This window comes from Mauremys mutica, chromosome 10 (genome assembly GCF_020497125.1).
Source record: "Mauremys mutica isolate MM-2020 ecotype Southern chromosome 10, ASM2049712v1, whole genome shotgun sequence".
NCBI lineage: Eukaryota > Metazoa > Chordata > Testudines > Geoemydidae > Mauremys > Mauremys mutica.
This window is the reverse complement of record NC_059081.1, coordinates 58,330,395-58,357,855: the sequence shown is the minus strand read 5'-3', so window position 1 is coordinate 58,357,855 and position 27,461 is coordinate 58,330,395. Positions and strand designations below refer to the sequence as shown.

The following is a 27,461-nucleotide window of genomic DNA, read 5'->3' as shown; positions in this document are numbered from 1 at the left end:
ATTTTTTTTCAGGAAAGCTCAAGTACTGTAAATCAGTTTATTTTGCTTCTAGCACTAGTAGTTAATGCGCATTTAATTTAAATGAAGTCCAGCTCCAATTCAGCAAGAGCATAAACATATTTCTGATATATTGTGTCAAATCTATTGAAAATGTGCAGTATGGTTTGCACATATAACTTCAACTTTGTTACATGCTATAAAAGAAAACAATGCAGAAGAAAACATGATTAGCCTGATTTTGGGAAACAAGAGTTGTTCTCTTGGTGCTAGCAGTCTTTATTTGACATCTTTGTTGGCTTCTTGGGATTGCATGATGCTAATATGCATAAAATCTAGCTGTTTCTGGATCTGATGACCATAGCTAAGTTAGTTGGCCTGAGGATCCTTCATGTCAGAGAGGCTCTCATACCCTCCACAAGATTGTGGAAAAGTACTGCCCTGCTTCTACAGAATGGTCCTGAGAATCTGGGAGGGGGACACAGGGTAGGAGAAGTCTGCTCTTGGGCCACAAGAGACTGTAGGGCTAACTCAGGCTGTTAATTAGGTTGTCTATTGGTTAACTATAGCATCCTGAGTGCTTGCTTTCCCACCTATTGGATGAGCATATAAAGCGTACTTATCTACTGGGGAAGTGGATTTAGAAGAGAAAATATCTCCCCAAGAAGGAATAGGGAACTCTTAGGCCATGTTTTGTACTTCCCATTGGGTCGGACGAGTTCAAGAGAACTCTTAATTGGATTCAGTGAATTGGGAGAGTCCACTGCAATAACCCCCATCCTCTCAGTATCCTCGCATTTATTTGTTTTCTTTTGCTGTCTCCAGGCCTAGTATTTGGAGCAGCTGAAAATAAGAATAAACCCATGGCCGTGAAATTTGCTGTGTATGTTCCAGTCCACTGGCTTCCACTAGCAACTCCCGCTGGAATCGCAGGTGCTGCTCCAGAGCTTCTCTTTGCCTGCAAACAAACAGTACTAATTAAAATATTTAGAGATAAATGAAAGGAAGGCAGCTAGTGTTCCTTGATTCATTAGGAGTAGGCTAGGTCAATATTTTTTTGCTAAATAATTATAAACTCAGCAATTTAAATTCATTGCTGGTGTAACTTTTTACTTCAGCCATACTACAATTTCAGCTGTATTGGAAAACCGGACGCTATGCACCATTTTGTAGGATAGATGGGATATTAGCTGTGTCCCTGAACTATTCAAAAACCTGGGATCCATGTAAAGCTTTAGCACACAGTCTGGAGACGCAACGAAAACATGCTTGAGTTTTGTCTACACCGCAGAGAATCATTTTGTAATTTGGAGTTCTAGAGTATACAAGACCAAACGTTAGAATTTGAGGCTCGTTACTGGAATTCCAGTAGTGTGAACCAGTGAAGATATTTTCACTGAAATAGTTCCAGCCCTAGTAGTGTTTTTGTTTAGGTTGGCCCCCAGTGACTGATGTTAACTACTAATGTGTTACTCTTCAGCAGGAATAATTTCCTTCTCTGAATAAGGCTGTTTACCTGGCTAGAAGTTGTGCTTGTGTCTTTGCTTCCTCCAAAGCTAATCTAGCTGCCTCTTCCGCTTTCTTCCTCCTTTCCTCGGCCTCACACCTTGCCTGTTCCTCCTCCTCCTGTTTCCTTCTCTTATACTCCAGGCGTTCTTCTTCTGCCATCTCTGCTAGCCGTTGTCGTTCCACCTCTAGCCACATTTCCCTTTCTTTCTGTCTGCGTTTTTCTGCCTCTAGGGGGTGGATGACCAGATAATTAGTAGCTGCCAAGATTTCCTATTTAGGAAATGGGTAACTGTATTGAAAACACAAAATGATATTGCTGTTGCAGTACTGTCAACCCCAAGTGTTTAAAAAACCCCAGGCCCCCATAACTGAGACTTTTGTTTGAAATGTAACTTCTCATTCAGCACATTTTCAAGTATTTGTTTTCAGCTATTAGTGCTAAACAATTACTTACATTTTTAAGGCAAACTGAGATTCTCATGTAGTTATATGGCTCCAGGGAGCGTGGGCGGGCAAGAGGCATCATTTGCGGTGGCAGGGCTGAAGTAGCCCCAGTCCGCAGCTTCCCAGGTGGCGGAGGGGCTTGAGCCCCGCCCTGCACCGGGCTGCAACCCGGAGCCCTGCATCGCACCTCGAGAAGGGATGAAGCCCCGTGCCCTAAGAGTATCTGAAGCTCTGAGCAGGACTGAAGCCCAGAACCCCCAGCCCTGATCCTATATATAGAAAACCTCCCAAAATATTTAAATAAATGGTATTCTACTATTGTTTAACAGTGTGATTAAAACGGCAATTAATCTCAAATAACTTTTAAAATCTTACGATTAATCACGATTAATTTTTTTAATTGCTTGACAGCTCTAGTTTTTCATTCTCTGCTCTTGCCTGAGGGCTGGGGCATCAAACACAACCTTTGTATTTCTAGAGGGCCTTTCTTCCAAAATCTCACAGTGCTTTACAAACGTTAATTGACATATTAATCGTCACAAGATACCTGTGAGTAATGAAATATTAATTTCCCTCATCTGCAAAATAGGGGTAATGAGGCGCATTGAGGTTAAGTGACTTGCATAAGCTTATGGGGGCAAATCATTGGCAAAGCTGGAAATAGAACCCAGAAACTAACCACTCCCTCTCACAGTAGCGCTAATATCAGGCAAATGGACTGGAGTGCATCACGGTTGATTTTGTGTAATTAAACAAGATATGTTTCCAGAAAACGTTACTATAAGCTGAATTTCACTGTAACTGGAGAGGGCCAATATGACACAGCTCCCCTTTTCAGCTGTGGGTGGGGGGCTGTCTTCAACCCACCCCCCTGCCAGAGGGGGCACTAGCAGCTACACGAGTGCCTCTCAAAAGCCATGTCTTCACTTCCAGCAGCTGCAGCCAAAGCAGAAGGTAAGGATTCCTTTGCCTCTCACCCACCCACACAGTAGTGGCAGCTTCTTTTCAGTCAAACAGAGATGGGGGATGGTAAATGTCTCCTTGGAATGAAATATTCCTAGAGGAATTAGAACAATGGACCCCACCACTGGTGGTATGAAATTCTCTCCAACTATGCTGATGCAATTTGGGATTTTCACTCCACTATAATCAGGTTCTCCTGTATTATGATCAAAGAGGACTGCTTGAGAAACCTCTCTGCTGCCTCATTAGATACTAGGCCACCTGTGGTGAATTTCTCTGGAACTCTTATTACTAGAGCCATGGAAGAATTTAATGAAGAAACTCCTATCTAGGTACTTCCATAGATGGCCCCTATCATTGTAGTATCTGGGTGCCTTACAGACATTAATTCGCTCTTTCAACACTCCATGAAGAAGGGGAGTATTATCATCACTATTGTACAGATGATGAGGAACTCAGAGACTTGCCAAAGGTGTCTCGGGAATTCCAGGGCAGAGCCAGGAGCGACTGAGTCTGAGTCCAGTGCCTTCACCAGAAAACCACCCTTCTGGGTGAATTATCTGCAGATACAGTAAGTTTTAGCCCTTCTTTAGAGCACCTGCATGTTCTTGTTCCTCCTGCTGTCTCTTCTTCTGCAGCTCCAGAAGTTTTCTGCGATATTCCTCCTGCTGCTGTCGGATACGTTCCTGTGCTGCTTTCTCGTGTTGTAGCTTCCTCGCTGCCTCTTCCTCCTGGCGCTGGTGCTGTTCTTCTAGCTCCTGTTTCCGTAAACTGAAACATAAATTATTGATTGATAGAGCACCGAGGGCCTGCTGAACACTCTACAGATAGTAAGAAGAGCAGGTTCCTGACCCAAAAATCTACAAATAAATACAATGTAGAAGAAGGGATGGTTAAAACAGGACAAAGTGGCTGATTAGTGATGTCATCTTGGTTCCACAAATTTGTTTAATTTTTTTTTTTAAAAAAAGCATAGTTTCTACTGTCTCATTTAATCTGCCTTTGAGGAGTGGATGAGAGTTTTTAAGCCTCCTAGAAGTCGTCTGTTTTAAAGAGGGATATGAGGGAGACGGGACCAAGGAGTGGGGGGTTCTAAGTGCCTGGACCACATGGAATGGAAGAAGGCATGGAGACCAGAGTGGGAGGAGGACACCAAGGGAGAGCTAGAATGGAAAAAGTAAAGGAGCAAGAGGTGGGGAGCAAATGGAAATGAACAAAGATGAGTCAAGCCAAGTTGTGCAGGGTCTTGGAGGTGGGGACAAGGGCTTTAAATGTGAAGCAAAAGGCAAGGGGAAGGCAGTGCAGGGATTTGAAGAAGGTTTGAACATGGTCAGAGTGGTGGGCAAGGTAGGCAGTTTGGGCTGGGGATGAGGGGCTTGGGGTACAGGAGGGGGTTTGAGGGTGGGGGGGCTCAGGGCTGAGGCAGGGGGTTGGAGCGTGGGCTTACTTTGGGTGGCTCCTGGTCTGCAGTGGAGTGGAGCTAAGGCAGGCTCCCTGCCTGCCCTGGCTCCACGTTGTGCCCCAGAAGTAGCTAGCAGGTCCAGCTCCTAGGCGGGAAGGGCCAGGAGGCTCTGCGCACTGCTCTTGCCTGCAGGCGCGCACACCCCCAGCTCCCATTGGCCACAGTTCCCGGCTAATGGGAGTGTGGAGCCAGTACTCAGGGCAGGGGCAGCTCAGAGAGTCTCCAGGCCCCCTCGCCTAGGAGCCAGACCTGCTGGCCACTTCCGGGGCACAGCGCGGTCCCAGGACAGGTAGGGACTAGCCTGCCTTAGCCCTGCAGCACCGCCAACCAGACTTCTAAGGCCTGGTTGACGGTGCTGACCAGAGCCACCAGGGTCGCTTTTCAATCGGGCGTTCTGGTTGAAAAGCGGACACCTGGCAACCCTAAGTCAAATAGATATGTAGTCCTTGATACAGGTGCTTAGATACCACAATAATGAGTGCTGTATAAGACCTGAAAGAATAAATATAGTGCTGTTTCCTTCAGGATGACTGGATCTGGACACACTATTTCAGTGTCACCTGTTTCTGTGTCTGGAGACTTGTGATCCCCTTGTATGACCTGGGAGCCACTACATGACTCCTTTAATCTATCCTTTCCTGTGTCTTTCTATAGGTTGGATACACACTGCAGTGCCCTCTTCCAGAGCTGGTAGATCTTTAGCTGATCGGTTTTAATTATTTGCATCCTATGATGATCAACCATCTCAATTTCACAGCTGTGGTCTCCTCATCAACAGCAAAGATTTGGTTTTGTGCCCCATTGGGGCCTGCACTGGATTATTCCTGTGTGCTTAGAGTGTTAGGCAGGGATCTGACCCTGTGAAAATGGCCTTATGTAATAGTCTCTTTGCCGTTTTTACAGCTGACTCCACTGTCCAGCTGCTCAGTGGCTATGTTAGGGAAGTGTTGTGATCATCAAATGCCCATGATCAAATAAATTTCTTGAGTTTTTGAAAGGTAAATTGAGGTCTGTTATTGGCACATATCGTGTCTGGAATGTCATACCTTGCAAAATGTGCCTTTAATTTGCAAATCACTTCCCTTTCTCTCGTATCAAGGTAGCCACCTCTCAGAAGTTGGACTAATAATCTACTGTAACTAAAACCTTTTTTCCCTTAAAAGGTAAATAAATCCACTCCAACCTTCTCCATGGCTGGTAGGAAGGTTGTGTGGCAGTAAAGGCTCATTCTTTTGTTGGTTATCATAAAATCAGCCAGTCTCTCATCCTTCCATAAAGGATTGCTCCAGAGTTTCATTGCACTTAGGAGAACAATAGGTATCTGGAAGCACTATGTGCTTCAGCCTGGCACATTCCTCTCTTACCTTGCCCACCCCTTCCCCCCCCCGCCCATGAGATAAAATAAGTTTTTTTTACTTTCCTGCTTTTGCCCTCTTCCCGCATGACTGGATCTATGTACAGCTCAAACTCCTGCTTCCTCCAGCTCCATGCCAGGGCTAAGTTCTTGTCTGCAAAATTCAGGGTTCCTGGGGGCTTCATGCCATGCACTGTAGCTCATGATGATAGCTGCTGCAGCTGAATCACTGCCACCCTGTTTCATTAGCGGTCAGTGATGCAGCAAACAGGCAGGGTTATAAGATGTGGGGCTTGAAAATGCTGAGGCTTTGCTGTTTGTCTGTGAGCTACACACAGGAACCAGCTGGGGCCTAGCTTTGCATTCAGGGGAACCTCTAGTTCCCTCCCACATGGATGAATGTTTCTCCTGAAACTTGACTCTTTCTGTCCAGCTCCTTTTAAAGTCGTCATTCAACTGGAGGGAAAGAAAACATAGCAGCATCCCTCCTTGTCAGGCTTCCAGTGAATTCTGTTGAGGGTATAGGAAGAAGCAGGAGGTCCTGCTCCCAAACCTTACAGATCTCAATCTCAGGGATCAGCACAGAGACCCTGCAACTGTGCATTGACATTGGAGCTCCCTAACCTCCTCTGGCTCTCAATGGAGCGATACTGGCCAGGACTGCTCCTATAACTCTCCATAAAGGGTTGAGGGATGGGGTCCTCTTGCACAGAGGGCTAGCACAGAAAAGTAAAACCTCTGTAGACCCAAGAGTTGTATAACTTTCGAGTGGATTCCCTTCTGGAAGATGTGTACCCATAGCCATTTCACTCTGCTCCCTCCCCACTGGTGGATCATTGAGCCCTCAGAGCTCCCAGGTTTCCACAGATGATGCTGTGGAGACAGCACAGCACATCTCCAGTCAGGCAGAGGCAAATCTGTGTGCAGGTCTAGGGGGTATGATTCAACTCTCAATTTTTTTTTTTAAGGAGGGTGGCTGTAGAGATGAAAATGCCCTAAGGGCTATCACTGGTTCCCTCCATTCTGGCAAGTTCACAATAGCCTTGAATAATTTTATAGTAATGAATAGAGCAATGACTCTGTCTTGGGGGTCACAGGCTCATTGGCTTCACTTTACAGTTAACTCATGCGATTAACTCAAAAAAATCGCGATTAATCGCAGTTTTAATTGCACTGTTAAACGATAGAATACCAATTGAAATTTAGTAAATAGTTTGGATGTTTTTCTATATTTTCATATATATTGTATTCTGTGTTGTAATTGAAATCAGTGTGTATTACAAATATTTGGACTGTAAAAATGATAAACAAAATAGTATTTTTCAGTTCACCTCATACAAGTACTGTAGTATAATCTCTGTCGTGAAAGTGCAACTTACAAATGTAGCTTTTTTGGTTACATAATTGCACTCAAAAATAAAACAATGTAAAACTTCAGCGTGTACAAGTCCACTCAGTCCTACTTCTTGTTCAGCCAATCGCTAAGACAAACAAGTTTGTTTACATTTACAGGAAATAATGCTGCCCGCTTCTTATTTACAATGTCACCAGAAAGTGAGAAAAGGCATTCTCATGGCACTTTTGTAGCTGGTGTTGCAAGGTATTTACATGCCAGATATGCTAAACATTTGTATGTTCCTTCATGCTTCAGCCACCATTCCAGAGGACATGCTTCCATGCTGATGATGCTTGTTTAAAAAAAAATGTGTTAATTAAACATGACTGAACTTCTTGGGGGAGAATTGTATGTCTTCTGCTCTGTGTTTTACCCGCATTCTGCCATATATTTTATGTTATAGCAGTCTTGAATGATGACCCAGCACATGTTGTCCATTTAAAGAACATTCACTGCAGATTTGACAAAATGCAAAGAAGGTACCAATGTGAGATTTCTAAAGATAGCTACAGCACTTGACCCAAGGTTAAAGAATCTGAAGTGCCGTTCAAAATCTGAGAGAGATCAGCTGTGGTGCATACTTTCAGAAGTCTTAAAAGAGCAACACTCCGATGCAGAAACTACAGAACCCGAACCACCAAAAAAGAAAATCAGCCCTCTGCTGGTGGCATTGGACTCAGATAATGAAAACAAACATGCATCGGTCCATGCTGCTTTGGATTGTTATCTAGCAGAACCCATTATCGGCATGGATGCATGTCCCCTGGAACCGTGGTTGAAGCATGAAGGGACATATGACTCTTTTGCGCATCTGGTATGTAAATACCTTGCAATGCTGGCTACAACAATGCCATGAGAATGCCTGTTCTCACTTTCAGGTGACGTAAATCAGAAGCGGGCAGCATTATCTCCTGCAAATGTAAACAAATATGTTTGTCTGAGAGACTGGCTGAACAAGAAGTAGGACTGAGTGGACTTGCAGGCTCTAAAATTTTACATTGTTTTATTTTTGAATGCATTTTTTGGTACATAATTCTACATTTGTAAGTTCAACTTTCATGATCAAGAGATTACACTACAGTACGTGTATTAGGTGAATTGAAAAATACTATTGTTTTTTTACAGTGCAAATACTTGTAATCAAAAATATAAAATGAGCACTGTACACTTTGTATTCTGTTTTGTAATTGAAATCAATATATTCGAAAATGTAGAAAACATCCAAAAATATTTAAATAAATGGTATTGTTTAACAGTGCGATTAATTGCAATTAGTTTCTTTAAACACGCGATTAATCGTGATTCATTTTTTTTAATTGCTTGACCACCCTACTTTTTATTTTATATATAAAAAATGATATTCTGGAACCTTCTTTTATATATCTGTGCTGCCTTGTTCTACTGTTTGGAAATGCAGTCAGGGAGTATTGGTATAAGGAGATGCCCAACCCTGAGATGTCTTAATGAGTTCCTGGTGTGAGGAGTGGGATATTTGGAGAGGTGTATTTCCTGATGTATGGGTAGATGGAGTTTGGAGGTTTAAGTTCTTGATGTGTTCCTTAAATGGCAAAGAACAATCATGCTTTTTATGTTGCCATTCGACCCAAATATTTCCTTTCCCATCTGGAACCGTATCCCCACTAACCGCATCTCCTCTGCCCTTCTCTTCTGCTCCTGTTCCAGTTCTTCTTTCATTTTTTCCATACGCTCCTGCTGCTCTTGCTGTTTCCATTTCTGTTCCTCCTGTTCCCTTCTTTTCCTCTCTACCTCTAGCCGTCTTCTCTCTGCCTTCTCTGCTCGCATTCTGTCCCGTGATAATTTCTCCTCCTGCTGATTTCTAGGGAGATCCTGAATGGATATAAGGAAAAGACATCTACTAAATAAAGTTTGCACTCTACTGATTGGTTCATTTGTTCTATTGTTAATGCACAGTCTGTGAAATGGACACACTTCATATGAGATTTACATATCCTAGGGTACATTTGCCTTACCTGGGACACTCATTGTTAATGTGATTGACTTTACCTGTGCCATTTACTCTGTACAGTAAATATTCCTCTCACCCCATGGGTGACTCCTAGCAGGTGCCTTGCATTATGACATCTGATAACTATCACAAGGCTCCCCTATAGTTTACATTCCCCTGATTTTTCACTATTGTAAACCAAATTCTATGAAGCCCAGCTCAAGTTTAGATTTCTGATACCACCTCCTCTCTATTTCTTTGGGAACGCTTTGACTGTCCAAAAATCTGTTGGGGAGGTGGAGGAAAAAGGGCTGGGTTTACTCCAAAACCCTGAAGCAAGTTGTCTTGCATTGTCAGGAAATTGATATGAATGATGTGCCTCATATTTGCAAGGCAAAAGAATGGTTATAATGAAAACAAATCTAAAAATCCTACAACAAAAATGGAAGGATATGAAAGGTCTCAGCATTGAAGTCTGAGGATACAGAGTTTCTAATCTGGGACCTAGGCTCTGAATAAATTGAACACTCATCAATAACATAGGATTGTAAGATTTGCAATGCCAGATTGGATTTGATAATCCAGTGGTCCACTATCCAATTTCTGGAAGTAGCATCAGCTAAAGCTGATGCTTTAAGGAGACTCCACCGGCTTCATAAGGCACTGGTGCAGCACTGTACATGGGTTAGGGAAAGGGAGTCTTTTCTGACCCTATGATGATCAAGATATCTTCAACATGGGTGTAGACTGGGGTGGGCAAACTTTTTGGCCCGAGGGTCACATTGGGGAATAGAAATTGTATGGTGGGCCATGAATGCTCACAAAATTGGGGTTGAGGTGTGGGCTCTGGGGTGGGGCTAGGGATGAGGCATTTGAGGCTGGGAGCAAGGGGTTTGGAGAGCAGGAAGGGGGATCAGGGCTGGGGGTTGGGGCATGGGGAGAGGCTCAGGGGGTGCAGGCTCTGAACAGCACTTACCTCAAGCGGCTCCTGGAAGCAGTGGTATGTCCCTTCTCCGGCTCCTATGAGGAGGCGCAGCCAGGCGGCTCTGTATGCTGCCCCATCTGCAGGCACTGTCCCTGCAGCTCCCATTAGAGTGTGTAGGAGCCAGAGCAGGGCCATGGTGTGGCTTCTGGGAGCTGCGTGGTCCGCCCCCTGACCCAATGCCCCTGCTGGAGCACTGGAGCAGCCCCTGACCCAGCGCCGCCACCAGAGCGGGGCTGAGCTGTGTGGTGCGGCCCTTGACCCAACACCTTGGCCTGAGTGGGGCCGAGCTGTGTGGTGCGGCCCCATCCCAGAGCCCCGGCTGGAGCGCCAGACCGGGGCCAAGCAGCATGGTGTGGCTTGCAGGCTGGCTTAAAATGGCTTGCCAGCCAGATCTGGCCCCCGGGCCATAGTTTGCCCACCCCTGGTGTAGACAGCTGGGCGCTCAGTGAGGCTTTGCCTCCCCAAAAATATTAGGGATTGCATTAATAAATAAAGGAAACGCTGAATTTGGAACAGAAGCTTGTTCATCTCTCTCTGTTAAAAGTGGACAAATTTAGTTATGGTACAAAACTACTCATTGAAGTGATAGATAACAACAGCTATTATTTTTTAACTCTAGCCTCTCCAAATAAAAAATGTCTGCACCCCTGTTGAAGCACAAGATTCAGTTATTCTTCACAATCACTTGATCTACTATCCCTTATTCCCTTTAAGGACAGGCCTGGGCCTGCTCATCCCCTCTCTGAGTTCTGGCTCTTGAAAGACTGGCATTCTGATTATAGGACTGTAGGCTACCACAGAGCATGCTGGGAAGTGGGAAGGCCTGCCGAGGAACATAAGCAACACTCAGATGTGTGAGTCAGAGAGGTTGATTGATAGATATCTGGCCTGAAACCTAGTACAGGGTTTTCCACTAAGAGAGCCTGGGGGGCTGTGGGAAAGGCCTGTCAAGAAACAAACTAGAAGAACCTGGGAGGGGTGAAACGAGAAGGAGAGAGCCTGGGACAATACAGTCCAGGGCTAGACTCAAGGCTTGGTGTTGACCTGTTTAGAGGCCCCATGCCAGGGCTTCCAGAGAGGGTAGAACTCTTATCAAGGGGGCAGATCACAGCTGACACTGGGGAAAGGACAAATGAGCTTGCTTGACCCAGAAGGAGAGGATTAATTGATTTCATATCCTTCCATTTTCCCCCAGCATCTCCTACTAAACTGGAGATGACTGTTTCAGAAGAGCAGCCGAGGCAGTGCTCTCTTCCCCATAGCAAGAAGGTAAAGTATCTGTTATATTTACTGCAGCAAATGTAATTACATGTTATTGGTCATAATATTAAGCAGCCTTTTTAATTCCTTAAAGTATTTAATGCTTGGGTGGCAGTGAGGCCCACAAAGCTGACTATACTGCTATATTTCCTTTTGTTTGTTCTAAGTTCACCAGCCATAAACCTCATCGAGTGATTGCTTGTTGCTGTAATAGACAGGGATTGCCGTGAGGTGAATAACCTGCTGACTTGCAATAACCAAAAGGTAGCAATGAGCTGGTTCTTTAAGGGGCTTGGACTGAGGAGCACGGCTCTAGAGAACTTGCCTTTCCAAGTAGGGGAATGAGCAAAGTCGTATGATGGGGCAGCCTGTGGCTAAGAGCAGGCCTGCAGGAAAACGAGCAGCGGGCCATTCAATCAATTGGGGAGCCAAACAGGGAAAACAGCCTTGTCACCACTCTATCAGGAGTGGATGGGCTGGTGGGTGGGTTGGAGGTCAGCGTAGCTGGAGTGATGGACGGGCAGTAAGCCCAGTTGTTTTGGTTTCCCAGACCAGGGAGCCTGTAGAAGAGGGTGTGTTTGATTGTGGATTCCCTCAGCTACTACAGAGGACTAAGAAACAGTCTGCACTGCCACCTAGTGAGGTGACACTGTGATCAAGAGGAAGCTGGAGGGACTGAGCAGAGCCCCAGAGTTGGAGCGGCAGAGCGATTGTGGAGGTGTTCTATAAGGCAAGGCTGGGACCACCTTGAGACTGGGGCAGAAGATTTTTGTTTTGTGTCTGGACTTGATGCACAGGAAGGGGTGCGCTTGTTGTGATCTGGCCAGAGGGCTAAGTCACCTCAGTAGCCAACCCGCGTTGCGGGTGAGGGAACCGTAGAAGATGAAGTGGGCCCTGAGCCAGACCAGGTAGGTTCCTACTGCAGTCCTAGAATGTAGGATGCGGCTCATTGAATCATTCTTCCCTATCTCTGACCATAAAGGAAAACCCCAGTTCTTACCTCTGAGACCTCATTGCTTATGCCTGCGTCCAATTCAGTGCCACTAACTGTGGTGATTATTGGGTGAGTCTGAGTAAATTTTTCATGAACTGGACTAGAACCAGAAGGACTGTCATAATGCTCAGAACAAAACTGAGGGCTCTCCGGAGGGAGCAAATGGTCTTTAATAGGAGAGCTGAAGGGAGAAGGGCTCCTGTCATCACATAACTCCTCATCTCCAGCAGCTGCACTGCTCTGATCTGCTTCTGCTTCCTGCCCTCCTTCCTTATGCTTTGGTTCTTGGATGGTCTCTGGTCTTTTGACTCCAGTAGTCTTTTTCCTGAGAGAGGATGTTCTTTTCTCATCGGCCTTTTTTTCTCTTGGTTTTCCTGTAAGAACACAATTAATTCCAAATCTCAATTTGTGTCAGCCAAGGGCATGCACGGGGGGGGAAGCAGGGGCATGGGCCTCTCCAATAATCAGCATGGGCACAGAACTGCTCCAGCCCTGGGGCTGTGGCAGGGACCCAGAACGTTCCCCTCCCAAAGCGGTCAAATTTTAATTCCTGCATACATCCCCTGGTGTCAGCTGATCTAGCCAATCCACTGTAACCTGATCTCTAATCAAGTTTCAGAATGTTTTCCAGATGTCACCAATATTGCAGTTAGTTGTCTATGTGCCCATCTACAAGGCAAGTACTTAAATCCATAGGCAAATCTATTCCATATTTTTATTATAGGGAGCTGGTGTTAGTTTATTGGCAGGCAGTGTAAATATTAGGTATGATACATAACTTTTTTCTAAACACTCATTTTAGACATGAACTTTTCCTTCTTGCACAGAATTTAGTGATTTTGAAAAGAAGAATTTGGTGCTCCTCGTTTTTCTGGTTTTGTCATGTTTCCTGATCAGTTTGGTCAATTTAAAGAGCCAAAACATTATACCTTTTTTTGACTACAATGATGAAATTAAAAATAAGGAAGATAGCTCTGTCAATGTTTAGAGATGAATATCAGAACAATTATCCAGAAATTCTTCATTAGATTTTTGAGACAGCCAACTGTAATTTACTATCTAATTATTATTCTTATATCAAACAGCAATCATAATTACTGCATTAGTTGTATTTTTTTCTTCTTAAGGTATTGCTGGAGGCCTTCTCTCTCTAGACAAAAATTATTATGAAATGCTGATGTTGACATTTGTAGGTACATTCTCTCTTGTTGTGAACAAATGGTAAAAGACAGTGTGATCTAATGGATCGGGCACCGGACTGGGATCCAGTAGACCTGGGTTCTATTCCTAGCTCTGCCACTGACCTGCTTTATAACCTTGGACAAATCACTTCCTCTTTCTGACCCGCCCCCACTCCTTTGTCTATTTGCAGTGTAAGACCTTTAAGGGCAGCGACTAATCTGTGTACAGTGAATAGCAAAATGGGAACCTCAGTCCCTAGGTGCTACTATAATACAAATAAGTAATAATGTAGAAATAACATGAAAAAGGAGAGCAGTTAATATGTATGTGCACCTCTCAGTATGGATGTTTCTTTTCTGCTACACTGAAATCACCCTTGGAGGAAAAACCTAGCTACAAACCCTGTCTATTTGCATAACTACATACAGTTATTTGCTTCTGGCAAAACAGAAGATATTTCCTTCTAGGTATGCATGGTTACTGCTGCAGTGACTGCTAGCCTTAGCTGATTCAATGCTAAATAGCAAGAATTAATCTTAATAAAAACTGATCACACATCTAAAAATAAGAACTGAATGCCAGAATCTCCCTTGGTCCTTTTGAGCTACAGATCAGAGAGCAAAACAAAAGCACCATAAAAATATTGTCTTTTCAGTTCTGCATGGCAGATCTTGGTTCTAATATTCTGCTCCTGGTGATATTTCTTCCAGATCTCTGATTTGTCTGTGTGTGTTTATTAAAAGAAAAAAAGATACTGGAGCTGAAACTTTCTTTTCATGTGTGTTCTTACCTACAACAAATTCTTCTCTGCTGTGTCGTTTGTCTTTGTTACTGCTTTTTTTCTGTGCTTTGGCTACTGGGTCCATCTTGGTCAATTCATTTCTCTGCCTTTTCATGGTTTTGTTCTTTGCAACTTCTGTGTCCTGGAACTAGAATTGATAGTATGTTTCAGACAAACACTATTACTGATAAGTTTTATATTTTTTTTAGTTAAAAACAAGAATGTGGTTTGTTTTTTTGTACCAAGCAGCCCAGCCTCAAACACTATTCAGAATGAAATGATAAAGAAGAGTACCTTTTTTTCATAGTCATAATGGAACTTCACCACATCTGCAGCAATAACATATATTATTTTCAGAGCATCCCACGTTAAAGGCTTTCCTATGGTACCACTTCTGAAAATCACACTTCGGAATCAGTCTAGAAATTGCCTTGGCACTTTGGAATTACCCATATTTTCAGGACCACTGACAAGTGACTTTCTGGCATACAGAGGAAAGCTATTTCCCTCTATAAGGGGTTTTGTACCTGGGCTACAAGAAAAGCTTATGTTTATTACTCAGGGGTCAAAGCTGTAAAACAAAATGGAGGGCAGCTTTATGCTTGATAGGTCAGTCACTGTGCCCACAATCACTTATAATGTACCATCCATCATTCCATTCCCTTCCCTCTGTTCCCACTGCTCCACCTCATCCTGAATCAATCACAGGTTTCTGGACCAAAAACAGACCGCAAGGAAGGACGGGATTGTCCTTGGAAACATTGGTTCATAGCATTCCTCTTCTCTTCTCTGTTGCTAGTGTGTCCACCAGGGCTGCTGGCCCCAACGAGGCAGTGCACCTGGGGGAATAGTGGTGGAGTACCAGTCTATCCTGCCCACTTGGTGTCAGTCCTGGACAGTATTTATTATTTGGCCTTTGGTAGCACTAGACTTATTCTGTGCTTTCCTAATTCTATCCTTTTGGTATAGAACCGAGTCTGACTTGGTAACATGAACCAGAGGCCACTTCCTTATTGCACTGTGTTCTGTGTCTGAGGCCTGGTCTACACTAGGACTTTAATTCGAATTTAGCAGCGTTAATTCGAATTAACCGCGCACCCGTCCACACCAGGAAGCCATTTAATTCGACCTAGAGGGCTCTTTAGTTCGAATTCGGTACTCCACCCTGACGAGGGGAGTAGCGCTAAATTCGACATGGCTATGTCGAATTAGGCTAGGTGTGGATGCAAATCGAACTTACTAGCTCCGGGAGCTATCCCACACTGCACCACTGTGTTGACGCTCTGGACAGCAGTCCGAGCTCAGATGTTCTGATCAGCCATACAGGAAAAGCCCTGGGAAAATTTGAATTCCTTTTCCTGTCTGGCCAGTTGGAATCTCAATTCCTGGTTGGACATCGTGGCGAGCTCAGCAGCACTGGCAGCGATGCAGAGCTCTCCAGCAGAGGAGTCCATGCAATCTCAGAGTAGAAAGAGGGCCCCAGCATGGACTGACCGGGAAGTCTTGGATCTGATCGCTGTGTGTGGCGATGAGTCTGTGCTTTCGGAGCTGCGCTCCAAAAAACGGAATGCAAAGACCTACGAGAAGGTCTCCAAAGCCATGGCACTCAGAGGATACAGCCGGGATGCAACGCAGTGCCGCATGAAAATCAAGGACCTGAGACAAGGCTACCAAAAAATCAAAGCGGCAAACGGATGCTCCGGAGCCCAGCCCCAGACGTGCCACTTCTACGAGGCACTGCATGCCATTCTCAGTGGGTCTGCCACCACTGCCCCACCAGTGACCGTGGACTCTGAGGATGGGATAGTGTCGACGGGCAGTTCCTCGGCGATGTTCGCGGATGGGGAAGATGAGGAAGGGTTTGTGGAGGACGAGGCAGGCGACAGCGGTTACAATACTGCTTTCCCCGACAGCCAGGATCTCTTCATCACCCTCACAGAGATCCCCTACCAACCCTCCCCGGCCGTTAACCCGGACTCCGAATCAGGGGAAGGATCAGTCGGTAAGTGCTATAAACATGTAAACATTTATTTTTTAACAAAACAGGAATAAAAACTATATGAAAAGAAGGTCAATGCATATAGGGATCGAACAGAAATCCTCTTGGGACAGTTCCACGAAGCTCTCGGAGAGGTACTCGAAAAGCCTCCGCAGGAGGTTCCTGGGGAGAGGTGCCTTATTGGGTGCTCCGTGGAAGCACACACTTCCATGCCAGGCCATCCTGAGGTATAGTGGGAGCATTGCCTCGACCAGCATGGCAGCATAGGGCCCTGGTCTGTGCAGGGATTCACGCAGCATGCGCTCTGTTTCTCCTGGAGACCCGCCTCAGGGTGATCTCGCTCGGCGACTGCTGCATCTAATTAGGGGAATTACTTTAATGTTACTATTGTGAATGCTTGACTTTTCCTTTACATAACAATGACCGTCGTTTAACAGCCACGTGTTGGAGGCTGCAGAGGAAAAGCATACAGGGATCTTTCCCGGGGAGAGCCGCGAGGGGCTGGAACAGGGTCAGACTTTATGCTTTCCAGATTGCCTGCAGCAGGAGGGCACTGCTATCCATTAACTGTTAAGCAGCCTAAAGTTTCCGGCTTACCAGGCCTGGCTGCTACACGGATTCTGCTGTCCTGCCCCACTTGTCCGATCTCCAGTGCAAGACCCCAGGCAATGAAAGCGAATGCCGAAAATTCGAACTTGTCCTGAGAGCACATGAGATTAGGTGCCCTGTATGGTCTTGTTCACAGAAACTGAGTAGACTGTGTTCAGTGTTCGCAAACATGTATCTTTGCAAGGAAATCACTTCCTTTTTCACATCACACAGCTGCGGCTCTTTCCCAAACTGCCCCGGCATCCCCCTCACAGAGGCTGGCGCAGATTAGGCGGCGAAAGAAAAAGACTCGGGACGAGATGTTCGCTGAACTGATGGCCTGCTCCAGAGCCGAGGCAGCTCAGCAGAGCCAGTGGAGGGAGACCCTCTCTCAGCAGCAGCGCTCACACAGCGAACGGGAGGACAGGTGGCGGCAGGAAGACCAGCAGGCGACTCAAACGCTGCTTGGACTAATGAGGGAGCAAACGGACACGCTCCGGTGCCTTGTGGATGTTCTGCAGGACTGCAGGCAGGAGCAGAGAGCCCCCATGAACTGTATCTGCAACCGCCCTCCCCCGCCACAAAGTCCTGTCCCCCCCTCACCCAAAATCACAAGAAGGAGGGGTGCTAGGGGCCGTAAAAACTGTCACTCCACCCCAGCAGAGCGCTCATGTACCAAACAGCTCTCATTCCTTAAAGTATGAGAATTGCTTGCCTTCCTGGCTCACCCGATCCCAAATCCCAGTTTCATCCCCCAACTGTGTAGTTGAGTATTAAAAATAGTTTGCTGTTCATTACTGTTTCCGTCATGTTTCTTTGCAGAAGACTTTGTGTGAAGGGGGGGGAGGGGTTTGTTAATTGCATAGGACAGCCACCATTAACAGGGTACAGACATGGGGGCAGGATCAACAGCAGGTCACACAAAGAGTGCAGTCACTAGGCACCCGGGTCACTCTGCGAGGTGTCTGCTGCCCCAGGTCAGTCTGGGAGGTGTATGTTGCCCCAGGTCCGAGCGCCTGGCATCCACAAATGGCAAGGCAGGCTGCCCTTACCATGCCCTTCCACCCTAGCCATGAACCTCTCTGATGCCCTGAGCCCCAGCCAGAGCCATCATCCCCCCACACCTACTCACCCTTCCCACACACCCCTCACCCCTTCCTGCAAACCCACCCCTTCCTGCACACCCTCCGGTAACCGTCCTCCCCCCAGAGACCGCTGTAGGAGCAGGAGCCTGTCAGTCCTCGAGTGTAGAAGTGGTCTGTACATCACTGCACACCATACCCACCACAGTCTGCGTCCCTGTTGGAACCCTTGAACGAGAATTCGTTAGTAAAGAAAACTTTGTTAATTAAAAATGTTCCAATAACTTTATTTTTAAACGTCTGTTGGAAGGGGGGAAACCTGGTGAACGGGGTATGTAACCGCTGAAAAAAGTCAATAGTAACTGAAACAGGGGCAGGTTCAGCTTCTCTGTAAAGAGACTGGACAGTCATAGGTTACCCTGCTCTCTGAGGAACCTAGCTTTCAAAGCCTCCCGGATGCACAGCGCTTCCCACTGGGCTCTTCTAATCGCACGGGTGTCTGGCTGAGCGTAATCAGCAGCCAGGCGATTTGCCTCAACCTCCCATCCCGCCATAAAGGTCTCCCCCTTGCTCTCACAGAGATTGTGGAGCACACAGCAAGCTGCAATAACAATGGGGATATTGGTTTCGCTGAGATCCGAGCGAGTCAGTAAGCTCCTCCATCTCCCCTTGAGACGTCCGAAAGCACACTCCACCACCATTTTGCACTTTCTCAGCCGGTAGTTGAAGAGCTCCTTGTCATTGTCCAGGGCGCCTGTATAGGGCTTCATGAGCCAGGGCATTAGCGGGTAGGCTGGGTCCCCGAGGATCACTGTAGGCATCTCCACATCCCCAACACTTACTTTGTGGTCCGGGAAGAAACTACCTTCCTGCAGGCGTCTAAACAGACCAGAGTTCCTGAACACACGCGCGTCATGAACCTTGCCCGGCCACCCGACGTAGATGTTGGTAAAACGTCCCCTATGGTCCACCAGTGCTTGCAGCACCATTGAAAAGTAGCCCTTTCGGTTAATATACTGGCTGGCCTGGTGGGCCGGTCCCAGGATAGGGATGTGAGTGCCATCTATAGCCCCATCGTGGCGAAGCCATCTATGACAACCTGGACGTTTCCCAGGGTCATTACCTTTGAGAGCAGTAGCTCAACGATTGCGTGGGCTACTTGCATCACAGCAACCCCCACGGTAGATTTGCCCACGCCAACGTGGTTCGCTACTGACCGGTAGCTGTCTGGCGTTGCAAGTTTCCAGAGGGCTATGGCCACTCGCTTCTGCACAGTCAGGGCTGCTTGCATCCGGGTGTCCTGGCGCTTCAGGGCAGGGGCCAGCAAGTCACACAGTTCAAGGAAAGTGCCCTTACGCATCCTGAAGTTTCGCAGCCACTGTGATTCATCCCAGACCTGCAGCACTATGCGGTCCCACCAGTCCGTGCTTGTTTCCCGGGCCCAGAATCGCCGTCCCATAGCATGAACGTGACCCATTGCCACCATGATCTCCGCGGCGCGGGATCCCGTGCTTTGTGAGAGGTCTGTGCCACTCTCACACTTCATGTCCTCACCGCGCTGCCGGAGCCTCCTCGCCCGATTTCTCAGCAGCTGACTGTGGAAGAGGTGTTCGATAAGGTGCGAGGAGTTGACAACGGCCATAAGTGCAGCGATGATCGCAGCAGGCTCCATGCTCGCAGTGCTGTGGCGTCCGCGCTGTCACTGACCAGAAAAGTGCGGTAACAGATTTCCCGCTGGCGCTTTCAGGGAGAGAGGGCGGGAGTGACGGTTGAATGACGACAGTTACCCAAAACCACCCTCGACACATTTTTCCCCCAGCAGGCATTGGGGGCTCTACCCAGCATTCCAATGGGAAGCAGGGACTGCGGGAACTGTGGGATAGCTGCCCAGAATGCACCGCTTCCAATGTCGACGCTTGCCCCGTTAGTGTGGACTCACAAAGTCGAATTAGTGTCCTTAGTGTGGATACACAAATTCGAATTCATCAGGTCGAATCCACAAATTCGACCTAAGTTAAATCGAACTACTCTTATAGTGTAGACATACCCTGAGGTAGGCGGTAAGTGATGAAGTCAGTGTCTGTTTCGTTCTAATGTAAATAACCAGTAAGAATAATGTTAACTCTCTTCTCAAACCCCTTCCAGGAGGAGGACGCAATAGGTATTTTGCTACTGGAGATGTGTCCTGTGATACTTACAGCATTGACGCTGGCAGTCGTTTGCTTGCAGAGCTCCTTTGGCTGGGTGGTCTTTTCTCTCTCTATCACATGCTGCTTTTCAGAATGACTCATGGCTACTCCAACATTCTCTTGTAGCATCGGCCTGTGACTGGAAGGTCCCAGGAGATAGTTACCAGATTCAGAGTCTTGACCCCTTAAAAATTAAAGCAATACAAATAACTAGACCAAGATTTTGGTGAAATCTTAGAGCTCTGGAGATAGTCTCTCCTTGTGAAGGAGTAGGGAAAGCTGATGTGTGTTCTTTTTTTCCCTTGCAAGTCCTGAAACCTTTTGGAGTAATCTGTCAGTATCATACAGTGAACAACTTATGTAATTGTAATGCCCCCAGCAGGTAGCTGCTTTTTCTGCTTGGAGCTCTCTTGTCTCCTCATTACTGAGGAAAGGAAGTAACATTCTTTCTTGTGCTGTAAAAAAGATCCAAAGACTGATTGGCGGGTGCCTTGGCCATTTAATAACAAAATCATATATATTAAAATACTTTTCACTCCTGTAACACTTGTCATCTTAAGATCTAAAAAATGTTACAAAATTCAATGTCCTGGCTCTTAGAAGTGCTGAGTACCCACAGCTTCCACTGAAGTTAATGGGAACTACAAGTGCTCAGCGCTCAGGTGACGAAATCTCACACCATCTCTGATAAGCAGGTGTTGTACATATTTTTGAATATGAAACCTTGTTGTATTCAGTGCATCTATCTGCCATGCAGGTAGGTAATGCTGGATACAAATTAATAAAATAACTGTAAAATAAACTGAGACAGAGAGTAAGAATTTTGCTGAAAGTCTCACAGTGAGTCAGTATCAGAGCTGGGAATAGAATCCAAAAGGTGTGACCTCAATCCATACTCTAAATTAAACACCTTCATTTAATGCAAGTTACTGCTCTTCTAGCAGTCAAAGCAATACCAGAGCTAAGGGACATAATACCACATCATACTCAAAGAAATAAATAATGATCATTCCTAGCAGGGGGTGCAGCAGTTCTAGCTCAAGTTGGAACTTCCGTGTAACAAATCAGTTTTTAATAAAGGTGAGGGGCTGTGATTTATCCGATGATAAAGTATAGTACTAACAGGGGAAAAAAATATTGACAAGGGCAAATTCTGCCCTGATGTACACCCAATGCAATCTCATTGAGATCTGTTCCTTCAGCTAGACACTGTGACTTCTCCATACCTCTGTTAGTCTAAGATCTTATCTTTACCTTTTCCTTTTGGAGCAGATTCTCTAGTATGTTCCAGGTGCTTTGCACCACTTCACTGATGCAAAGCAACCACAGATTTGGCTTAAATGGCTGGGTGCTGTGTGTCACCAGCTGCTTTTCATCACCGGAGCAGTGCAAAGCAGACAGAACATACTGAAGAATTTAGCTCAGTGTTATCCAAACGTCTTAGATAGTTTTCAGTAATGGATTTTCTGCATAATCCACCACTGTTTGTTTTCCTTCTTACTTTGGGGTTTGTCTAGACAAGAGTCTGTGGTTCTGTTTTAACTCAAGTTAATTGATTGCCTCTAGGCAAAAGTGACTGGTCTGGAGAGGGGAAAGATGAGAGGTGGACAGAGGAAGAGGAGGCTACAGTAGTCCATTTCCCTGCCTGTAATTTAATTTACAGTAGGAAACAATATTTTTGTCCAGAAAGATCTGTTATTCTCTGACTGCGCTGCTTAAGAGCATTAGAGTGCCTCAAAGGCAGCACTGTGTGTGTGGGAGGAGGAGGGGCATTTATTTTAAATTCATGAAAGTAAGGGACTTTGCACCACCGTGACGTAACCTTGGATGTCCATTAGTTTTACAGGTGTGTCACGGGGCGAGGGGTAAGATAAGTAGGATTGACAGGTGATTCCATCTGAAGTATTTCCAAATCTCCTATCACTTTGATACCAAAGTGCCTAAACACTACTACCTGGCTGTCTTGGGTTTCCCAAGACTGTACCATCATAGCGCTGCTGAGTTAAATAAGATCTTCACAGGGAGGTTCTCAGCAGACTTCATGGAGTCTCCTCTTCTTCTCTCAACCCTGGTTATAGGAGGGTCTTGCATCAAGATGATTAGACTCTGGAGCATGATGCAAGACCTGTCCCCATAGTTCCTTCTACAGTCATATCCTCTCATCCGAGGAGAACTGTATTTCTGACGCTGTATAACAAGAGAGTGTGGATGCCCTCTATCCTTTTGGAATGTAGTTCTCACTACCTAATATGCTTAAATAAGTCGCAATGAGAGAGAAATCCTACTCTGATGTTTCAATGCTCACTAGAAAGTAATTCAACCACGATTCAAAGCCCCTGGCTCCAGATCAATTTCAGCTTCCTGCATTTCTATTCTCCAATAGAAATGAAATGTAATTGAAAACCAAGGTAGGATGCAAAAAAAACCTTTTTAATTAAAAGATAAAAGCACCTACTACTCACATTTCTTCAGTAGGGCTCACTGTATGGCCTCCATAGGATCCTGGGTGTGAAATACTATGGGATCCAGGTGCTCCATCCATTTGCCTACCTGGATCTGTAAAAGTAAAACATTCTTATTCTCTGAGTCAGGGTTATAACTGGTGAAACTACTCAGTATCATTGCTATACCTGTATCTGTGCTTTTGTTTTAAAGCCAGGCTTAACATAGTTTAAAGTGAGCAGCATTGGTGGCATGTGGCCATTCCCTGTGGACAAGTGTCCAAAAACAAGATGTGGGAGAAATAATTTTTGCCAGATTTAGAACCCACTTAAATATCTTGGAATCTAGATTTAGAATACAGCTTGAACAGAACTCAGTTTTGGAGCTGAGGGTTTTCTTGGCCAGAAGCAAAATTTATATCAAAATTTTGAATTCCCCCCAAAGTTGGGGTGTGTGTGTGTTGGGATAGGGGGAGGTGGTTTGGATATGAGGGGTTTGGATCAGACCCATATCTAGATTTTTATTAAACATTTTTGAAACTCTAAAAAGTTTCATGAAATCTAGAGGCCAGTAATCTGGGATCAGCCCCAATCTTTGAGGTGGGTATTGTTTTCAACAATAGATATATGAATTTTGCAGGGGACCCTTGTTGCTCTCTAACAGGCTGAACCCAAAGCACTGGATCCACATTGTGAATTCTGAGGCCAGTTCTAATGAAATCCAGAATGTTTATAAAAAATAAACATGAAGGGACTTCACAGCACTGGGATCTTCTCCCGCTGCCAAAAACTACCACTTCTTTTGGCAGGTTTGATGGTATCTCAGCAGAAAGCCCAAGGACTGAATGGGACATAGAGATTAAAGTAACCTTTGTGCCTAGAGGTGGGCCCTCCACTTTGGGGTTGATGCCCATAAACAGGATAGTGTTGGGAAGCATTCACTGCAGGGGGGCTTTGAATCTGCAGAGGCGGGTGTAAGATTTACTCTTAAAGGAATAATCTGTCATATCAGACCACTACTTTTCTCTGTAGAGCTGGCCTGTGATACAGGCCTGTGTTAAGGCACCAGTAGAGAGAGCCCTTGTTCCAAGCATGCATAAAAAGTCAGACAGTGTTGACTGCTTTCAGTGATTTATACCATTCCAAGGGCTGTGTTATTGCGAAAACTCACTTGTTTTAAATTAAATAAATTATTTTATGGAAGGACCCTTCCCTGTTACTTTGTACGGAAATACCTGGACAAAGTCACATGAGGAGCCAAGAAAGCAGGTATGGTTTCTGTAGCTCTGTGCCTTTGCTTTTCAACACTTGTTTTTGCAACATGTGGCCTTTAAGTGACATATTTTTTTACATAAATAGACAGCTTCTGGGAGGGTGGACAGTGCACAGCCAGTCTCAAAATAGTCCAGTGGGCCAGTCTCACATGTCACAAATGATGGCATAAATGATATATTGGGTATAAAAAGGTTGTAAATGGCTAAGTTGCTTAAACTTTTATCAGTCTTCAGAGTAGCAGCCATGTGTTAGTCTGTATCAGCAAAAGCCTCTTACAGTTGGTATGGGTACTTCCACCTTTTCATGTTTTCTGTATGTATAAATATCTTCTTACTGTATGTTCCATTCTATGCATCCGATGAAGTGGGCTGTAGCCCACGAAAGCTTATGCTCAAATAAATTTATTAGTCTCTAAGGTGCCACAAGTACACCTGTTCTGTTTATCAATCTGACATTCAGTAAGAGTGTGACTTATGTAACTTGCATCAAAATCTGTGGGAAGCAAATTCAGCCTTGGTGTCAGTAGGTGCAGTGCCCACTGAACTTAACCCACTCATGCCAAGCTCACTATTATATCCCGAGGAGTGCTGGGGATGGTGCAGCTGAGTCTAAACTAAAGTAGAAAATCTGGCCTGGTTTAATTTATACCTTCCTGTTACTCCTCCCTCTTCAACTGTTTCAGCATGTAAGTTGCACTCATTTTGCACACCCAACCCACTAAATGCCAAATGGGAGCAAGTTATGCTTTGGCACTTACCTGAGTCTTATGATCAGTTTACACTCCAAGTGTAACTTACAGGAGTGACTAAAAGAATGGAGTATGTGGCACAGAAACTTGCGTGGGAGGAGCTGAATGGCGGGGCTGCTGGTGGGTGCTCAGCACACACTATTTTTAGCACTCACAGAGTCAGCGCCTATGGGGTGTTGGGTGGGGGGGCTGTGTGGTGTGGCATGGGCCCGCCCCCGAGGGGAAGGGGTATGCTGGTAGCACAGGGCTGGGCGGCCACTGTGTGTCTGGCAACTGCCAGTTTGTAAATAGTGCCCTTGTGCTGGGCTGCCCCTGCCATGCCATGCCCCATTGCCCCTGGCTGGCCCCTCGCCCTGGAGACTGACTTCCCCATGTCATGCTCCATTGCCTCCATGGGGGCCCACAAATATGTTTGGTGCTGGGCCCACAAAAGGTTAACCTGGCCCTGCACATGACTGTGATACAAAACCATCAACTGGGCCCAGTTCTCTCTCACCTTAGCTAACCTTTCAGTTAGCTCGGTGATGAAATGTGAAACCAAATAAGATTTGCACAGGTTAAGATTTCATCATATGCATTTCACACAGCTTGTTTCCTGCCTTAGAGAGGTAAACTCCCATTGTCTTTCTGCCTGTAAGGAAAGGCAACACCTGCACAGCTCCCTCATGTTGGCTGATGTATTGATTTAGGGCGGGTCTACACAGCAAAAGCTGCATAGGCGAGGCTACCCAAGCTGGCTTGAATCGAGATAGCACAGCTAACAGTAGCAGCGAAGACAGCGCAGGTAATACAAGGCTGGCATGGACTCTGGCTACATATTTGGCTTACTCAGCCCATGCTGTGCTGTCTGCAAACTGCCATTGTGACCTGTGCTGCACTAGCTGGATTCAAGCTAACGTAGGTAGGCTAGCCTGTGCACGGCTTTTGCTGTTTAGACATGCCCTTAGTCACAGGTGAGGAGTGAGCCGCATAGCACCCCATCTGTGTGTGATACTTGTGTAATACCCAGCAAAACCTAGGGAGGCCCTGAGGAGACGTGATGCCAGCATGAAAAGCACACCTTTACCGACAACAGGCACATCTTTCACTATCAAAGCTTCAAACAAAAAATCCATGTAAAGAGTGAGAGAAATCCACCCTGCCAAACACCGCCCTGCTTATCAAATAGGGTGACCAGATGTCCCAATTTTATAGGGACAGTCCTGATTTTTGGGGTCTTTTTCTTATATAGGCTCCTATTACCCCCTCCCACCCCGTCCCGATTTTTCACATTTGCTGTCTGGTCACCCTATTATCAAATAATAACTAAGTGCTGATTTTAGAATATGCAAGTGAGGCATCTGGGAGTAGCAGGAAAGCCTGAATCACTTGACTTAAGGGGCGGAGGGAGCTCAGAAGGGAGAGATGTCACATGTCTATTGGCACTAACTCTTCCAGAGCACTTCTGCTTTTTCCCCAAAATTCTGAGAGAAGTCCCAGAACAGTAAAAAGACCGAGTCTCTCAGTAATGTTCAATACTTTGCATTTCTATAAGACCTCCGTCAGAGGATCTCAGAACACTTTACAAACATGAAGAAATTCTCACATCACCTCTGTGCAGTAGGTAGGCATCCCCATTTGATAGTTTGAGACACAGAGAGGTTAAGTGATTTTAATATAAATTACTGCAAATTAGTTACAGAGCCACATGAACAAAACCTAGAAGTCCTGATACTCCACTCCCCTGCTCTAACCGCTAGAGTGCTACACGGCTCTTGCTTTAGCTGCTGCTTCTCCCCACTTTGCCCCTTCTGTTTCTCTCCCTTACCAAACAATACAATTTTTTTTAAAAGGCCTGTGATAGGTTTATTTAAAACTGGAAGCTAATTAACTTGTAACTGATGTTTAAGGCCAGCTGGCTTTCTCTTCCCAAACTAACCTTGCTCATAATGTTGTCTAGGCAGCTTCCACCACTGAGCCTGTACCGCCTGATCTGCACACATCACTCCCCGCTGCACGTGTGTGGTGTGCAGATCACACGCAGCACTGTGGGGCAATCCTGGCACTCAGGGGTGGCTCTAGACATTTTGCTGCCCCAAGCACGGAGGGTCCGCTGGTCCTGCGGCTTCAGCGGACCCTCCACAGGCACACCTACGGGAGGTCCACCGAAGCCGCGGGACCAGTGGACCCTCTGCAGGCAAGCTGCCGAAGGCACCCTGCCTGCCGCCCTAGTGGCGACCGGCAGAGCGCCCCCCATGGCTTGCCGCCCCAGGCATGTGCTTGGAGCACTGGTGCCTGGAGCTGCCCCTACTGGCACTTGAGGAGTGCCGGGGGTGCTTGCAATGCTAAGACTATATAAAGGGTAGTGGGGAGTACACTATGGTAGTGGGGAGTACACTATAGTAGTGTCTACACCACGGGTCGGCAACCTTTCAGAAGCGATGTGCCGAGTCTTCATTTATTCACCTAATTTAAGGTTTCGCGTGCCAGTAATACATTTTAACGTTTTTATAAGGTCTCTTTCTATAAGTCTATAATATATAACTAAACTATTGTTGTATGTAAAGTAAATAAGGTTTTTTAAATGTTTAAGAAGCTTCATTTAAAAATAAATTAAAATGCAGAGCCCCCCGGACCGGTGGCCAGGACCCAGGCAGTGTGAGTGCCACTAAAAATCAGCTTGTGTGCCGCCTTTGGCACACGTGCCATAGGTTGCCTACCCCTGGTCTACACTGAACCTTTTTGGGGAAGTCTCCCACCATTGCAATTTAGTGACAGTAACAGCAAGAGCGCTAGTGCAGAGAGGAGACCAGCATCCTTAACACTTGGTCATCTAGCCCTGCTTACAGCAGTAGTTCAACCTCTTT

General features: G+C 45.9%; 1 protein-coding gene across 1 annotated transcript in view; it reads right to left on the bottom strand.

The window, feature by feature from the left end:
• Positions 1-241: 241 nt before the first annotated feature.
• KIAA2012 (KIAA2012 ortholog) overlaps positions 242-27,461 on the bottom strand; it is an 85,756-nt gene continuing 58,536 nt past the window's right edge. Inside the window, exons 17-24 of the mRNA XM_044978280.1 lie at positions 22,614-22,707; positions 20,161-20,335; positions 14,303-14,441; positions 12,337-12,704; positions 8,771-8,973; positions 3,512-3,684; positions 1,514-1,733; positions 242-955 (exon numbers count right to left, since the gene is read on the bottom strand). Coding sequence (XP_044834215.1) covers positions 796-955; positions 1,514-1,733; positions 3,512-3,684; positions 8,771-8,973; positions 12,337-12,704; positions 14,303-14,441; positions 20,161-20,335; positions 22,614-22,707 — 1,532 coding nt within the window. The 3' untranslated portion in view covers positions 242-795. The remainder of the gene's footprint in view (positions 956-1,513; positions 1,734-3,511; positions 3,685-8,770; positions 8,974-12,336; positions 12,705-14,302; positions 14,442-20,160; positions 20,336-22,613; positions 22,708-27,461) is intronic.